Consider the following 18,534-nt stretch of genomic DNA (forward strand, 5'->3'; position numbering starts at 1 on the left):
AGAAAATGGAGGTTAGAGAGGTCAGGTCTTTTTCCTAAAGATCATGGGATGATAAATTGCAGGAGCTTAAGTGATTGTTCACAAACTAGTTCCCATTGAATTGATTTTTCAGGAATTGATTGCTTCTGCACAGAATGAGCCTAAACCAAGAAAAATGAGAAGCATACTCTTTTGGTTAGGGATGACAGGATGATAAGAGTTCCTAGACCAGGCTGGGGCGTGTCAAGGAAGCACTGAGCTTGTTTACCCCAGAGCATCATGGGACTGATAGAGGATGCCAGGAAAGCTGGACAAGAGCCCAACATCTGGAAGAACCAACAGGGCATAAGAAGCAAAGACTGAATTGAAAAAAGCAAATAACTCCATGAGTAAGTGTGAAATGTTTGGAAAATCAGTGTTTTTTAAGTACTTACTATACTTTCTTCTTTTTTAGTTCAAATACAGGAGATAAAGTAAGTTCCAATTATTTTCTCTTGTTGGACTTTTATATATCCTTAATATTATGGATATTATTATCCACAATAGAGACTAAAGAAAAATGCTTACATAAAATCTCAAGTGCAAAAGCCAAATAAAGTATATCTATAGCATGATGACAATGTTTTAAAAATATCCCCTACATGGAAAAAGTTTGGAAAAAGATGACAAAAAATCTTGGGATTGTCCTTTTGTTGTAGAACTATGCATTTAAAAAAATCTTTTGATTTTTTATTATTCTATTTTAAAATTTTCTTATAATGATATGTATTACTCTTGGAATAGAAAAATGTTAAAAAATAAACCAAAGAACTTCATTTTACTTTTTATTGCTGTTTAATCTAGAGTAATGAAGATGCTAATAAGAATAAGAAGCTAAAGATATTTATGGTTTCATGTTGAGAACATAAATACAATTTGGTAGGAAATTTGATTAAGTGATGGTAAGTTATATCTTAGCTACCCTCAGTTAGCCATATATACATGAAGCAATCTCATCACTGGGCCTCCAACCCTTTTGCATGATCAAGGTGACTGAAGATCACACTAATGGTAGCAAAGTATAGACATCTAGCAACAGGTCTCTCTCTAGACCTCCAGAGCTTAAATGTGTACACCAACATTTTTTGCTGGCATTTTAAAGAAGTTGTAAGAGTTAGACTCTAGTTCTTTTAGGGGCTCTGATAGTCTTTCAGGGGCCAGACTGGTGCTGCATTTTAGAAAGCTAGAATCAACCCAGGCAAAAATGTCAGCTATATTTTCTACCTGGAGAGAGAAGTTCTCTCCAAGACTATTAAACCAAAGCTGTGCTGCAGTCACTCATAATATCTACCGAGTTCCTTTATAGCAAGGAGTTGTTTCTGCTAGGTGACTCCAACATTGAAATATTAGCTGTCATTTGGAAACATGCAATTTAGTCTCTTTCGTGAAGAGGCTTTTCCTAAAGTGTAAGAAAAGGCACATGAACAATTTCATTACAATCTAAGCAGGACTGGAGCGGGCTGTACACAGGGTCCTGAGCCAGTGAGACATGTAGAATAAGAAACCAAACTTGGGCTTAAAGGAGAGGGAGAGAAAAACAACTGTAACATTGCCTGTAATAAGTAAAGTAAAAGAAGTAGTAAACATATTTAGGAAAGAGAAAAATCACTTCTACTTGGGCGTTTTATGCAAAGGCTTCCAGAAAATTGGGCATTTGAAGTGGACCTTGATGGATATAATATTTCAGTTGGCCACAGACTGCAGGGAGAGCATAGGCTGGCAGTGATGGAAAGAAGATCATCAAGAAAAGGAGAAAAAATTATAAAAGGGACTTTTATTGGAATTTTTATTGGACTTTTATTGGAACTTTCTGTTCCAATTTTTTTTTTTTTTTAACGCAAGAGGCGCTATAAACTGAGGACTCTAGGAGTCGTGACTTGGTCTATGGCTTGCTCTGTTTTGCTGAGTTTAGACCTGGAGGCAGGTAGAGGACAAGGTAGCTTGCTGGAAGGCCTCCCAGGGCAGATGTGGCAAGGGGGCAAAAGAAAAGGGATGAGAAAGTTGCTGCAGAAATAAGGACCAGGGGGAAAAGCAGAGATGTTAAAGGGCATCGTTGAGGCATTTTGCTTTGTGATGTACCCCTCCTCTGTTACTACACAAAATCTTCAGTAAAAGTCTACATTACTAGACCATTATGGGTTTTGACAGGAATTTTTAATTTGGGGCTGTGAGCAGAAGGGGGTGAAGTGATTAGCATGGAGTATAGTGTGGAAGTGAGGATGGGATGAAAGCAGAGACAGCAAGAAAAGGGTAAGCGTGTTTCATTCATATATTCTCTTTGAAGTGAAGAAAGACAACTGATCATTTATTCATTCACCACTGCGATGATGTGCCAGGCACTGTGCTGGTGTGGGGATACAGGCTGAGCCAAACCCGATGTGGGCCTGGACTTTGAAGAGACTACATTCTAATGGGGGCGGGGGGGAGGGAGAGACAGGAATTAACTAAATAAAACCAAATATAAAGTTAGGATTGTAGTTAGTGTTGTAAAGCAGATGTCTATAGTGCTACGAAAGCTCATAGGAGAATATGACCTTGTTGGTTAGTTAAGGGAATACAGAATTGAGTGAGTTCTGAAGGATGAATAGGAGTGTAATGTTTATGGCAGAGGGAAAAATATGTGGAAAGGCCCTGTGGAAGAAAAGAACTCAAGGCAGGCCAGTGTGGCTGGAGCACAGACAGTGAATGGGCCAAGTGTAGCTGAAGAGGTAGGGAGCACACCTCACTGGATCTTGAAGTCATGTAAGAGGTGAGAGAGATAACATATTTTAAAAGGTCACTTTGGCTGCTAGATAGCATCACTGACTCAATGGACATGAATCTGAACAAATTCTGGGAGACAGTGGAGGACAGAGGAGCCTGGTGTGCTGCAGTCCTTGGGGTCCCAAAGAGTCGGACCTGAACAGAGACTGAACAGCAACAACTGGATGCTGTGTGGGGAAAAAAAAATGCAAGCATAGCATGTGTGCATGTATACAAGAAAACCAACTAGGAGGCTACTGCTTTTCCCAAGCAAAAGATGATGTAGGGCAGAACTTTATCCCAAGAAGAAAGCATGACATAGCCTCAGGTAAGCGGATTAACCCTCTTTTATGTTAAACTGACAACTTGCAAGAAAATGTCACCTTATACTCTGTAGGAAACTTATTGTTCCTTTCAAGTACAAATATGTGCTTATGTAAGTGACTTTAGGAATAAGAACAGATATATGACTAGGATGAAAAGATGTCTCTGAAGAAGAGAAATGCAAAATGTAATATTCATAAGCTTTTGGATCTGTCTACATGACAGATGTGTTTCTAAGTGCACTGTATATTTTAAGCAGAAATCTTTTTTTCTGGTTGGTTTGTATACAGCACAATAAATGGATGGAGTGAGCGAACCCTTATGTATGAACTGTTTTGTCTTTATGGTAAAAACAATTCACAGATGCATGCACATTAAAACGTTTTCATATCACCTTCAATTCACCCTGTGTATTCCAATTTTGCTCAAGGAGAAATTAACAAACCACAATGGCATTGGAAGATTATAACACAGCTCCATGTTAGAAACAGATCAAGCAGACAAAGATATGAGAGATGAATAAAGAAATGAGAGATCCAAACCACATGATTAACAAGCCTTATCTAACTTTGCTCTCAATGAATACAGAATACGCTTTCTTTTAAAGCTACACCAGAACTATTATAAAAATGACTATGTGTACACAGGTAATATAGCCAATATTTTATAATTTCTACAATAACTATAAATGGAATTTAATCTTTAAAATTGTGAATCACTGTACAACTGCAACATAATAAGGTATAGCAACTATACTTCAATTAAAAAACAACTGTGCAATTACAGGGGTGTGTTCACATTGTAATAACTCATTGACTATCATATGTACAATTTATGCATTTTTCTATATGTAGATTGGGCTTCCCAGGTGGCACTAGTGATAAAGAACCCACCTGCCAATGCAGGAGACAAGAGACGTGGGTTCAATCCCTGGATCAGTATGATCCCCTGGTGGAGGGGATGGCTATCCATTCCAGTATTCTTGCCTGGAGAATCCCATGGACAGAGGAGCCTGGCAGGCTATAGTCCATAGGGTCGCAAAGAGTTGGACAATACTGAAGCAACTCAGTACTCGCATGAAAGTGAAAGTGTTAGTCACTCAGTCGTGTTGGATTCTTTGTGACCCCACGGACTGTAACCCACCAGGCGCCTCTGTCCATGAAATTCTCCAGACAAGAATACTGGAGTTACCATTCCCTTCTCCAGATCTTCCCAATCCAGGGATTGAACCTGGGTCTCCTGCATTGCAGGCAAATTCTCTACTGGCTGAGCCATAACTCTGTTATGTTTATGATAGTTATATATATATATATATGTATAGCACGTGCATATGTAGGTTACAGTTCAAAAAATGGTCTATCTGCTATATTTAAAATGAATAACCAACAGGGTCTTACTGTATAGCACAGGGAACTCTGCTCAGTGTTATGTGGCAGCTTGGATAGGGGAGAATGGATACATGCATATATAGGGCTGAATCACTTTGCTGTGTACCTGAAACTATCACAACATTATTAATTGGCAACACTCCATTATAAAATAGAAAGCTTTAAAAACTGGTGTGTTAAAAAACGAAACAAACTGAACAAAAATCTGATCACATATGAAGTCCCAAAGGACTAATATTATATAAAGTTATCTGACAATAATGCTATTAAATTAGAAATTAACAATAAAAAGATAGACAAAGCAAAACATCCTTTGCATTTCTAAATTACACATTAAGGACAAAACATAGTGGAAATAATGAAATACTCAGAGCTATATGACGATGAAAATGCTAGTAAAACTTGTAGAGATGTTGCTAAAATGAAAATATACAGAATTACATGCATAAAAGTTATAAAACACACATAAACAAAAATACATGAGATAAGCACTCTGCTTAAGAAGCCAGGAAAAGAACATTGGCATAATCTCAAGAAAAATAGAAGAAATAAGAGGAAAAAATACTGATTAGAAATAATTTTTAAAATGAAAAATAAGGTCTCTGAAAAGACAAACTAGACAGAACTCTAGCAACATTGAGAAAGATAAAAAGGAGCAATAAATAAATAGTAATATAAGCAAAAAGAGGATCATAATTATAAAGACAGTGGAGACTGAAAAGATCGTAAGATGAGAAACTATGGCAGTAAGTTTAAAGAAAAATACCTGAGAAAATGTAAATTACAATAAATGATTCCAGAAGAAAACCTGAACAAACCAATAATAATTACTGAAATTGAACTGAAAGCCAAAAGTCTTCCTTGAAAAAATATGGAAGCCACAGACAATTTTATAAGATAATCTGCTAAGCTTTTAAGAATTATAGTTCCTGTCTTGTACAAAATGTTTTGGAGAACTAAAAGAAAAAAAAGAAGGAAATATATCCAACTCATTTCATTTCAATATATTACCAAAAGTAGATAAAAACAAAATAAGAAGAGCCAATTCACTTATGAACATATATGGTAAAATTCTATTTTAAATGCTCATAAATTTAATTCAACAATATATTAAAAAAACACATGACTGTGAAGTAGAGTTAATTCTAGAATGCAAAATCACATGACATCAGAAAAACCTACCAGGGTTTTCTGTCTTGTTCAACAAATTAACAGAGAAAAAACATACAGCTCTAGAAAGGTGGAAACAGCATTTGATCAATTAAACAATCATTCATTATTTTAAAACACTTTTGGCGAGAAATAAAGGGAAATTTTACTAATCTGATAGAGAGATTTTACCAAACCCACAGCAAACATCTAACAGTGAACTAACAGAAGATTTGCTATTAGAGCTGGGAACGAGATAGGAGGTTCACTGCTTTCACTATTGCACAATATGGTCCTGAAGGTCAAAGCTAATGCAGTAAGAGAGAAAAAGGAAAGTATAAAACTTGGATAAGAAAAGGCAAGACTGCTATTTTCATAAGATAATGACTGACTATTCAGAATGTATAGAAAAGCTAATGGGACTGCTTGAGCAAGCATACTGGTTCCAAGATCAGCATACTAACATCAATAATATTACTGTATACCAGCAATAATCCTTCAGAACATATAATAGGAAAAATAAACAATTAACAACAGCAACGAAATCTATAATGGAGCAGGAATTAATCTAAAAGAAGAGACAGAATTCTTTATGGATAAAGTTATAAAACATGATTGAAGGAAATAAAAGACCCAACTAATGAATACATATGGGAAGATACAATATTATAAGGATGTTTGTTCTCAAGTCAAGCTACAACTTTAGTGCAATTCCAACACAAATCCCAATGGAGTTTTAATTTTTTCATGGAACTTGACAGTTTAATACTAAAATTCTTCTGAAAGAGAAAAGGAAAGAGAAGTAGCTAAGACAATTTTGAACTATAATAAAATGGAGAGATTTGCTCCATGATAGCAAGACTTATTAAAAAGCTATGATAGAAATATGTAGAAAGTGATGTTTATTTGTAAGAGGCTGTGTAGTCTAAAATCATCTTCTGGATACAATCTACTTCTGAAGATAGTAGTACTATGTGAGTCTTTTCCAAATATGATAAGCTTCTTTGACTTAGGTGTATCTGCTAGGGTAAAATGATTGTGTAATCTTATTCACATCTAATTCAGACAGTGCCCAAGTCAAAGAACCACAGATGAGTTGGATACAATGAAAGCCAATCTCCCATGTGGTGCTTTGGGGTAACTCAGATTGAATAGTGTCAAACTGACTCAGTAATACCCTCTTTTAAAGGAAGAGTAAACGCTAAGTAAAAGCTTAGGTGGGATGCTGAAAACTCTGGAGTCTTTTACTTATTCTTTGAACTGCTGTTCATTTCAGTTTTGGAAAACAAGTTCCCAGGATGCTATGCAGCTCTTGAAGAGATGACTTTTCTTGCTACCCCCATGTTCCTTGGTTTCCATGCAATTAAATTAATTCACGTAGCATTATGAGTTTCTTCCTCGTAGCCTTAAACAAGACTGACAAACAGGAAGATCCATCAAGAAACTTGATGGGACTTGAAGTTTATACCATTTTGGGGAAAAGGAGCTGTCGCGGGGGAAGGCATCTTCTTCCAGCAAAAATGATTCACTGATGACTAGAAGAATTTTCTACAAATTAGCTTCTGGTTCTGTTTATTTCAAACCTTGTTCTCTTCCTCTACCCTCATTATTTCCAGGGCTAGGCTTCACAGGACAAGTTTATGTCACAGTACAAACTCTAATCCTGCACCTTCATGGCACACTAGGTGATGACAGTATTCCTGGAAGACATCTTCTACCTGGATGGCTACTAATAACTCCACTTGGCATAGCTGCAAATCAAATAAACATATCTTACTAAATTCCACTTTTTTGTGGGCAAGATCCCCCAAATAGCTAAGGTCACTGCAATACTACCCAACAGGTGAAAAATGTTACAGAAGGGGGAAGTCACAGAGGAGAGAGATGGCAGTCTTAGAAAACTGTGATTCAAATAGCTTTCCTTTTCTAATTTTACAAAAACAGAATGACCATTTGAACACATTTTGAGGGTCCTTCCCAGGGTAGTAGAGAGGGCTCTTGTGAAGAGAGGACCTTTCATTCACTTGTCAGTATATCCTTTGTTAACATTTAATGTAGGACAAGATTTTAAAAAATAATAATCGAGAATACTCACTAAATGTCAACTGCTATTAATCACCGATCAACTAAATCTCTGGGCATTGGGTTTACCTTCAACACAAAGTGAAGAATTTATTCACAAATTTACATAATATCCTACCCAGTTAAGAGAAGAAACATTCTTCATACTATTGCAAGCTGGAACTTAATCTGCTTCTTACCCTTTCTGTATTAATCTGTCCACCTTCTGTTCCCTGAAACCCTGCCCCATTTATATAGCTTAACCACCTCTGCACACATGTACTTCTCTCCTTCTGCACTTCACCACTTCATCCACTCTCTTCTGACCAAGTACAGACACATGTACTTATCCCTGTAATCCACGTTGTAGTAAATTCTGATAAATTCTATTAGGAGATTTCTTAGAGAAGTAAAAAATTTCAAAACATAAAATTTTCATTGATGATATGACCACCTGTGAAATTGTTACTCATAGAAATTATTTCATTTGCTAACCCTAGTGCCTACATCTACCCCATCAAAGTCTTGGTCATCCATTTGAAAATATCCAGTCCTCAAATGCAATAGAAATCTATTGTAAATCTTGCAAAAGATGTGGAATTTTATGAAACTGATGAAAGTGATGTTGATGAACTGCTAGGTCCACATGCAAAGTCACTAATACAGGAGGATCTTAGAGCTGAACCAGGTAACAAATGAAAACAAGAAAAATCAATAAGAATGATGATGACATCAATGCTTCAAAAGGAAATAATTTGGTTTCAAAGAATGAAGAGAGCATTGGGAAAACTAGACAAAGCCCTCCAACATTTTTGCAAATATGGCCCTACTACAAAAAAATAAAATGCAGTGAAGAATAATGAGGTACATAAAAATAACATCCCCACAAATTAACACTTCATTTATCAGAATTAGCACACAATTGGAAAATAAAAAGTGATAAATACAAGATAAATTCAGTTTCATAATTTACTGGTTGCATTGCTTCAAGATAAAATCCCAAACAATTTTTTTCTTTCACTATAGAATCTATGTCTCTAATGTAAATAGATTCATTCTAAGATGGCCATTTCTGGGAAAAGGAAGGCCTCTTGTATTTATTTTTGTGTTCCTCAAACACACAATATTGTAAGAATCTCCTCAGGAAGTTGTAAAAATTACAACTGCCAGACCAATTCTAAGTGTGCAAGAGCAGAACAAACCCTGCTGCTGCTGCTGCTAAGTCGCTTCAGTCGTGTCCAATTCTGTGTGATCCCACAGACGGCAGCGCACCAGGCTCCCCCGTCCCTGGGATTCTCCAGGCAAGAACACTGGAGTGGGTTGCCATTGCCTTCTCCAATGCATGAAAGTGAAAAGTGAAAGGGAAGTCGCCTAGTCGTGTCCAACTCTTCGTGACCCCATGGACTGCAGCCCACCAGGCTTCTCCATCCATGGGATTTTCCAGGCAAGAGTACTGGAGTGGGGTGCCATTGTCTTCATATTTTTAACAATCATCTAAAGAGATGCTTATGGTAATCAAGCAAATGTAGAGATAACCCCCTTAACTCATCCAAATGAAATGATGACATTTATTCTGTCTCTCTCTCCTCCTCTCTTAACCTTAAAGTCTTTTTTAAAAACTTTGTCAGTTAGTTTATACTCACTGTACTTCTTTCTTCTTTCTTTTTTCTACATGCCCTTCTTTCTTCAGGGTCTAATCTATTAACAAAGGTTTTTGAAGCTATCAACACAGTCTTTAGAATTTCCAACCTGTTCCTTCTTTTCATTTTGCTTTTATTTTCTTAATCTGTTTAAACACTTTATAAAACTGGAACTTTCCCCCTGCTCCTTTAAAATCAAGAATGAGTGATTTGTCTCAAGCTTCTTTTTTTCTATATTCCCCCAGCCTGTATTCTCCTGGGCCCATTTTGCTCCATATTCATTTGGACATTAAACTGCTTAGCAAATATTATCATATTCCGTCTGTTCTTTCTGTACCGACTGATTGTCAGCTCCTCAGCTCCTGATGTCAGACAAACATCTCATCCTTCACTTCTGTGTTTTCTTCACTGAGCCCAGAAGATTGACTAAGACTGACTAGTGCGCAGTGTGCTTCATGCAATGAGTGTTTAATAAATATTTTAAAACAGTATTAAAATGTTGAATTTGACAGCAGTGCTGCTCCTCATCACTTAAAAGTGCCAGCATTTTCTAGATCCTTTCTCTGCTTAGCAACCATTTCTTAACATACCTACATGTCCCCAGATGTTTCACCCAAGCTGATCCAGCTTTCCCTGCCTGAGTTATGGAAATATTGCTCACCTGTTTTCTCCAAAGGATTATCTAATTAGTACACAAACACCCTGCCATACAACTTGAAGTTGCCCCCCCCCCTTTTTTTTTCTGGTGATAGTGGGGGAAAGAGAAGAACAGTAGGGATGGAGAACTTTTCCTTTTAGGTTACTCTTCTTTTTTCCCCAAATCATCTTTCACAGCAAGATACAATGCCCCGATGGTTATTTTCATACCTCTGTGGAATGTTTTTTATTCTTAGCCCCTGAAGAGTGCTAGGAATTTTACCTAAGAGGCTTCAGTAACTTTTTTTTTTGAGGCTTTACTATTTTAACTAAGATATTGTGTCTTCCAGAGGTCTATTCAATAACCTGTCCCCCTCTTTTCTGACCTATAGTCAGGAAGGGAATATTTCTAACATCATTCTGTTAGATATCATTCTATGCCAATGAAAAACACTCATCTGCTTATGTTGTATGGATCTAACATGGCAACATACAGCAAAGATTATTTTCTTTTTCTTGGATAAGAAATTGAGTTTTGCAGAGTATGTTGGCATTCTATTCACTGTTTTATTTTAATTCTCACAACAATTTTGCTAGGTAGAAAGAATAAGGGTCATTATCTCCAGGATAAACAAGAGGAAAACTCCAAGAACTTAAGTGACTTGTCCCAGATCACAGAGATGAACCCACACTGAATCAGAATCGCAGTCAATCCTTATGTTCCGTCTCTGCTAGCTCAACTTCACATAATAAGCTCTGTTTGTCAGTAGAGATAAGGCTGCTGCTGCTGCTAAGTCGCTTCAGTTGTGTCCAACTCTGTGCGACCCCATAGACAGCAGCCTACCAGGCTCCTCCGTCCCTGGGATTCTCCAGGCAAGAACACTGGAGTGGGTTGCCATTTCCTTCTCCAATGCATGCATGCATGCTAAGTCGCTGCAGTCGTGTCCAACTCTGTGTGACCTCATGGACAGCAGCCCACCAGGCTCCTCTGTCCACAGGCTTCTCCAGGCAAGAATAGTGGAGTGGGTTGCCATGTCCTTCTCCAGATAAGCCTGCTCAGTTCAGTTCAGTCACTCAGTCGTGTCCGACTCCTTGCGACCCCGTGAATCGCAGCACGCCAGGCCTCCCTGTCCATCACCAACTCCCGGAGTTCACTCAGACTCACGTCCATTGAGTCAGTGATGCCATCCAGCCATCTCATCCTCTGTCATCCCCTTCTCCTCCTGCCCCCAATCCCTCCCAGCATCAGAATCTTTTCCAATGAGTCGGCTCTTCACATGAGGTGGCCAAAGTGCTGGAGCTTCAGCTTTAGCATCATTCCTTCCAAAGTAATCCCAGGGCTGATCTCCTCAGAATGGATTGGTTGGATCTCCTTGCAGTCCAAGGGACTCTCAAGAGTCTTCTCCAACACCACAGTTCAAAAGCATCAATTCTTCGGCGCTCAGCCTTCTTCACAGTCCAACTCTCACATCCATACACGACCACAGGAAAAACCATAGCCTTGACTGCTGCTGCTACTGCTAAGTTGCTTCAGTCATGTCCGACTCTGTGCGACTCCATAGACGGCAGCCCACCAAGCTCCCCTGCCCCTGCGATACTCCAGGCAAGAACACTGGAGTGGGTTGCCATTGCCTTCTCCAATGCATGAAAGGGAAAAGAGAAAGTGAAGTCGCTCAGTCGTGTCTGACTCTTCGTGACCCCATGGACTGCAGCCCATCAGGCTTCTCCGTCCATGGTATTTTCCAAGCAAGAGTACTGGAGTGGGGTGCTATCGCCTTCTCCGTAGCCTTGACTAGACGGACCTTAGTCGGCAAAGTAACGTCTCTGCTTTTGAATATGCTATCTAGGTTGGTCATAATTTTTCTTCCAAGGAGTAAGCGTCTTTTAATTTCATGGCTGCAATCACCATCTGCAGTGATTTTGGAGCCCCCCAAAATAAAGTCTGACACTGTTTCCAAAAAAGCAACAGATCTGGAGGCGGGTAGGGGAGGGAAAGTGAACTCCGGGAGTTGGTGATGGACAGGAACTGAGCGACTGAACTGAACTGAGAGGAGGGAAGTAGGGGTGGGGGAAGGCGAGGAAAGTACCTTGCGCAAGCGCAGATCGCCACTAGAGGGCCAGGACAGTGAGGAAGGAAGGTTGAGGAAAGAAGCTAACTCAACTCTTTAACTCCATTTTCAACCTCGGGCTAACGCGCAGGCGCACTTCCTCGGGACGAAGGTCAGACTGAAGTGGGCGGGCCTTGGAGTCGCGCAAGCGCAATTTTGCGCCGGGTCGTCAAGATGTCGTTCCCCAAGTACAAGCCATCGCGCTTGGCCAGCTTACCTACTACCCTCGACCCAGCTGAATACGACATATCTTCTGAAACCCGGAAAGCACAAGCCGAGCGGTTGGCCATAAGATCCCGGCTTAAACGGGAATACCAGCTTCAGTACAACGACCCTAGTCGCCGAGGGGTTATCGTGAGTGAGGGGCCAGTGGGTGGGAATCGAGGGGCCAGAGTCAGGACGGTCCGGTCTGACTGCTCAGCCCAGGCCTGCAGGGGGACCAGCAGCGGGTTGGTCACCATTGCCGAACAATATTTTAGACATAGGTCCTCTTCCAGGCCCAGAGAGCAGGCAGGTTCATTAGTCCTTTGACCTTGGGCAGGATGTTTGGTGGTAAAGAGGACGGGTTGTGGATTCACACCTGGCTGGGTTTGAGTCTCGGCTAGATCACTTCCCGCCTGAGTGATCTTGAAAAAGTTGTTGAACTCTGCTGCTTAGCCTCGGTTTTTCTGCCAGAAAAATGGGGATAATATTGTACTTCCTATCTTATGAGGCTCTTAGGATTAAACGAGATAAGGCAAGTGACCGGCCGGCACAGTGCCTGGCTTGTGATGAGTGTTCAGAAAATGTCGAGGGGAGAGGGGTGTATTTTTTTTTTTTTAAGCTGTTTTCCACTTTTCAGTTCACAGTTGAGGCAATACTGCTCTCTCCTGATGGGAATATAGTGATTTTTAAGTTCGTATTTTTTAAAGACCCAAACAGGCTACAGCTTACTGAAGCTCTGCGCTTTGGAGTCAAACGCCAAGGGTCTAAGTACTGGCAAACTATATGACTTTGTACAATATCCCAGACCCTTCTGAAACTTAGTTTTCTAATTTTCATTTATGGAAATGTTAGTACATTCTTTATAGATCCTTGTGAGGTTAAATGAGATAGTCTGTATAACACTCTTGGCACATGCCCAGTAAATTGAAAGGTATTATTATTTAACAAGCATGCTTTTAGATAATTTTTGTACAAGAACTGTTTAAATATGATGTCAGATATGATATTAAAAGACTATTCCCAACAATTACATTGGTATTCTGTAGGAATTTTAGGAAGTTATGAGGATTGAAGGGAATTTACAGTGTGCCAGGCACTATTGAAACTCTTTCTGAATGATATTCAGATATCACAGCTATTCAAAGAGTTAAGCTCTATTACTGTCCCCATTTTACAGATGGGAAGGACAAGTATGTCATAGAGTGATACCAACTGGCAAGTGATAGAGCAGAATTTGAACCGTAGTCCGTGTAACCCAAAGCATCTTCTTACGTTTGGCTATATTGTCTCCAGCCAGAACCTCCTTCACTTGGAAGAAGGTGTGGAGAGAGATATTCATTCATTATATACATAGTCACGTGCTTGGGTTTGGTATGCTAGATAGTAAGATGTAGTTTTTAAAAAAAGAGTCTCTCGCAAAGTCTCTCTCAAAGAGAGTCTTCGAGTCAGACCTAGTTGAGATTTAAATTCCAGATTTTCACTTTTCCAGTTCTGTGACCCAGAGCAGTTATAGTTTTGCCATGTAAAACAGGTTTTACACCAGCCTCGTTGATTGTTAAGTAAATGCGTGCGTGCTCAGTCATATCCCACTCTGCGACCCCATGGACTGTAGCCCGCCTGCCAAGCTCCTCTGTCCATGGAATTCTCCAGGCAAGAATATTGGAGGGGGTTGCCCTTTTTTACTCTAGGGAATCTTCTCAACCTGAGGATCAAACCCGTGTTTCTTGTGTCTCCTGCCTTGGCAGGCAGATTCTTTACCACTGTGCCACCTGTGAAGCCCCTAAATAAATGAATGCCTGACTATTATATATTGAGCAGTACATCCAAGTTCTTTGCCTAATCTTTTAAGAATGACTTATTCAGTGAATAAGTAATTGCTTAGAGTCTGTTACATGCCAGGCCTTCTTATAGATACTGTAGTGACAGTGGAGAACAAACAGGCAAAGACTCCTGTCCCCATAAAGCTTTGTTTCCAGAGGGAAGACAAATAATAAGTTAAAAAATTTAATTGTTTAGCGTGTTAAGTAGTGGTTAAGTGATGAGAAGAAAAATAAAGCAAGGAAGGGGGGATTAGGGGTGTGTGTATGTAGCAGGGATAGAGCAGCTATAATTTTAGAAAGGCTCAGGAAAGGCCTCACTTAGAAGGTGACATTGAAGAGTTCAGAAAACTGAAGTGAGGGAGCTAGCCACTTAGCTCTCAGGGAAGGTAGCGTTCTAGTATAGGAGACAGCAAGTACAAGGGTCCTGCGACAGGAGTGTGCCTCATTAATCTCCCAAATACTGAAGAGACTGTTGTAATTAACATAGAGAAAGGTGAGGACAGAGTAGGAAGAGATGAGATGGGAAAGGTGCCCACACCAGGTCTCATAGGTCACTGAAAGGACTTTTCTAAGTTGGATGTTCCATAATCAGAACTTACATTTTAACAACATCTCTGGCTGCTTAGTTGAAAAGAGACTATGGGAGAGCAAAAATAGGAGCAGGGAGACTAGGACCTTGTTGCAGTATTCTAATTTCTTAGTTGATGGTGGCTGCAAGGGTGGTGGCAGTGAAGTTGGTAAGACGTTATGTATTGAAAGTAGAGCCAGCCAGGTTAGCTGGTAGATTGGATATATAGTGTAAGAGAAGGAGAGGGCTCAAGGATAACTCTCAGGTTTTTGACTGAAGTGAAGAATGAAGTTGCAGTTTGCCAGGATAGGGAAGAGTGTGAAAGGATCAGGGATGGAGGTGGAATGGCATGTTAGGAAATCGGTACTTCCCTGATGGCACAGATGGTAAAGCATCTGCCTACAATGCGGGAGACCCGGGTTCGATCCCTCGGTTGGGAGGATCCCTTGGAGAAGGAAATGGTAACCCACTCCAGTACTCTTGGCTGGAAAATCCCATGGATGGAGGAGCATGGTAGGCTACAGTCCATGGGGTCACAGAGTCGGACATGACTGAGCGACTTCACTTTCTTTTACTTTTCTTTTACTGGTTAAACAAGTCAGCCTTGAGCAGGGAGTGCAATATTATGTCTCCTGTTCAGGCTAGAGGTCTAGAGCTGGAGTCATACTTTTGGGGAGTCATCTGCCTATAGGACAGGGAGGCCTGCTGTGCTGCAGTCCATGGGGTCCCTAAGAGTCAGACACGACTGAGCGACTGCACTGAATTGCCTATAGGTGGATATGTAAAGCCATATGACTAGAGATTATCAAGGGAGTGAATGTAGATAGGAAACACCCATGGGTCTGAGGTCCACCCTTAAGAGATTGGAGAGAGAAGTAGGAAGGGAGAGAAAGAGACTAAGGGAATAGCCAGAGTTAGGAGAAAAGCCAAGCTGGCGTGTGCCCTGGAAGGGATAGATACAAGAATAGACAGATGTTTTATTCTTTCAGGTATAGAGCTCACACGTCCTACTGAACCTGTATCTTGTGTCTTCACCTTCTTTACTGTCTCTGCAAACAGTTTCATTTAAAATATCACCGTGGGAGACTTCCCTTGTGGTACAGTGGTGAAAAATCCACCTTCAAATGCAGGGCACCTGGGTTTGATCCCTCGTTGGGGAACTGAGAACCCACATATTGGCCAGTTAACTAAGCCCTCACATCACAACTACTTTTTTTAACCGAGACGATCTGATTATTTTTCTTTAACAAGTTTATCCTTTTGAAAAACCATTTTAATAGTATGAAATGTAATAATTTTGCTCCTAAAAATACCAGCTAAGGCAGCTCAAAAACCTTTAAGTTCAGAGTTAGCCTACCTCAGTCTTCATCCTTCCTGCAGTTTATTTGTAGCCTGGAGAGACTGGCATGGGTGTAGCATTAGAAAGGGTCCTGGAAACAAAGTTGACAGTATGATAGAGCATATGAAATCTGTTTGTCTTCATTGGAAATACTGCATACTTCAAGAAAGGCAGTGAAGCCAAAAACAATCCAGAAAAAAATAGAAAAAAAAAGGATTAAAAAAAAGTGCCTTCTCTGACTGCTTAAAATGATTAGGATTCTTAAATCAATGGAAAGCTGAAGGATAATATGAGTGTTTTAAATTCTGAACAGGATCATCAGGAAATTAGTCAACAAATGCTAGAAATGTGTGATCTTCTCTGAAGCTATGTAGGAATATTTGAGATATACCCTTAACTGTAGGAGAGAAGAAAGGGTGTCTCCTATGCTCCAGAACAAAAGTCCTGATGAGATTGCGTCTCAGTGTGGAACTTCATTTCCTGTATCTTTTGTTTTCATTCATTTTAGGAAGATCCTGCCTTGATTCGTTGGACCTATGCAAGATCAGCAAATGTCTATCCCAATTTCAGACCCAATACCAAGACCTCCCTCTTAGGAGCTCTGTTCGGAATTGGGCCCCTCATCTTCTGGTATTATGTTTTCAAAACTGACAGAGTAAGTACTTGAACCTTGTGTTTGGTGACTGTGTGATAGGTTCCTGCTGTGCAGGCTGCAGCTATCTCTCACTCGATAATTCCCTTCTTGGCTTTCTACTCCTCCTGCTTACCTTTCCTTTATCTTCTCCTACCTTTATCCCTTTCCAGCTGAATTAAAAACCGGATGTTTCATTTACATGTTTAGTTTTATTGCTCTATCCTTTCAACTCATGTAGAAATATTCCCTCTTAAAAACCACAGTTGTTTCTTGGTCTTTCAAATTTAATATTAGTGGCTGCTCTAGAATTTAAAATAATGAATTGGTCCCTTTAAATATGTAAGACTTGAACTTAGTTCATGGAAGCATCTTCCTGGTGTATTCTAGATGAGGTAAGGAAGTTGTGTGTGTGTGTTTGTGTGTGTGACTCAGTTGTGTCCAGCTCTTTGTACCTCCATGGACTGCAGCCCACCAAGCTCCTCTGTTCATGGAATTTTCCAGGCAAGAATACTGGAGTGGGTTGCTAGTTCCTTCTCCAGGGGATCTTCCTGACCCAGGGGTTGAACCTCTGTCTCTTGTGTCTCTGGCATTGGTAGGCGAATTCTTTACCACTGTACCACCTGTGTATATTAAACAAGAGGATACAGAAATAACTTAAAAAGTTAATTGCTTTTTTCTCATTAGATGTACAGAAGTTAAGATTTTCCATTTTGATTAACCTTTAGGTGTTGTTTTAAAGATACATTTATTGGGTTACATATTAGCAGAATACATGTATCACTTTGTATGTTCCCTGTCTGCTCTGCGTGAATTTCAGTTATATTGGTCACATTGTGTGAGTTAATGTTAAAACATTGATATTCCAACAATAGAGTAGCAGAAGCAGCCTGTGGTGGGGATCACTGCCATCAGACGCCTGGGTATGTGATTGCATAGAAAGCCAAGCTTATCTTTGACACCAGACCAGTCTGATACTAGATCCCCAACCTGAGCCCACAGGCCTCATGTTGCCATCTACACTGGAGCCCACCAATGTGTTAATAGCTCTGCCTTAAACTGGTCAATCCACTCTCCTGTTAGAGTGTATATATTTTCATTATCTGATAAATTATTGCTTAACAGAAAGGTAGGCCACACTTACCAGAAGGTATATGCCTTTTGCTTTCAGTGTATGCTGTTTGGTGGGGTAATATAGATATTTTTTCAATGGAAGTGTTTTGTTACTATCCCTTTATTTCTTCAGATTATTGCTTCCTCAGTCATACTGTGCAGACTTTAGACAATGAGAGATTGGAATTAGGTTGGGAGTGTTTCTTCTTGTTTTTCAGAGTTACACCATGAATTGTACCAGAATGCATTGTTTTTAATGTACTTTTTTTTTTTTTCTGTTTGTGCAGGATAGGAAAGAAAAACTTATCCAGGAAGGAAAATTGGATCGAACATTTAACATCTCATATTAAGTCTGACAATGATGTCTATATGTACTATTGTTTAAATAAATCAATTAATCACTAAATAAATAGTTTTCTTTCTTAATATTACTTGGATTCAGCAAACATTTGCTGAACATTGTGGAATCCCACTTTGTAAGAATTCACAGTTAATGAAGAAACAGATTCATGTTCATTCATTCAGTCATTTAGCAAATGAGTGTCTGCTATAAGCCAGGCATTGTGCTGCGTGCTGAGAATATAGCAGTCAGTAGGACAAACGTAGGCCCTGTGCTTTAGAAGTACACACTCTGACAAGTGTTTATTCAACAGTTATTATATGAGTGCTTATTATGTATCTAGTACTATTTAAGACCTAAGCTCTTGTCTGGCTCCAGCCCCAGTCATAAATGCAGCAGAACAGTTACAACCTTGTGGTTTAAAGAAAAAATAGTGATTCAGAAAAGTGATGT

The 18,534-nt window shown here is 39.6% G+C and overlaps 1 protein-coding gene across 2 annotated transcripts; it reads left to right on the forward strand.

The window, feature by feature from the left end:
* The first annotated feature begins 12,212 nt into the window (after window positions 1-12,212).
* Window positions 12,213-18,143, forward strand: NDUFB4 (NADH:ubiquinone oxidoreductase subunit B4). Of its 2 annotated transcripts, XM_068984410.1 has the most exons (3): window positions 12,213-12,420; window positions 16,506-16,652; window positions 18,029-18,143. In XM_068984410.1, the coding sequence occupies exons 1-3, from the start codon at window positions 12,241-12,243 to the stop codon at window positions 18,089-18,091; spliced, it is 390 nt and encodes a 129-aa protein (XP_068840511.1). In that variant the 5' UTR covers window positions 12,213-12,240; the 3' UTR covers window positions 18,092-18,143. The 2 variants fall into 2 exon arrangements, with proteins under 2 accessions (XP_068840511.1, XP_068840520.1); XM_068984419.1 differs by lacking the exon at window positions 18,029-18,143 and having other exon boundaries at window positions 16,506-16,664.
* Window positions 18,144-18,534: the final 391 nt, after the last annotated feature.

Source organism: Capricornis sumatraensis, chromosome 1 (assembly GCF_032405125.1).
Source record: "Capricornis sumatraensis isolate serow.1 chromosome 1, serow.2, whole genome shotgun sequence".
In the NCBI taxonomy this organism is placed as follows: Eukaryota; Metazoa; Chordata; class Mammalia; order Artiodactyla; family Bovidae; genus Capricornis; species Capricornis sumatraensis.

Excerpts from the sequence above, each read along its gene's own strand:
- NDUFB4 (XM_068984410.1), top strand. The coding sequence starts at position 12,241 with ATGTCGTTCCCCAAGTACAAGCCATCGCGCTTGGCCAGCTTACCTACT. Across the intron at positions 12,421-16,505 it reads CTAGTCGCCGAGGGGTTATC|GAAGATCCTGCCTTGATTCG; the intron begins GTGAGTGAGGGG and ends CATTCATTTTAG. Across the intron at positions 16,653-18,028 it reads ATGTTTTCAAAACTGACAGA|GATAGGAAAGAAAAACTTAT; the intron begins GTAAGTACTTGA and ends CTGTTTGTGCAG.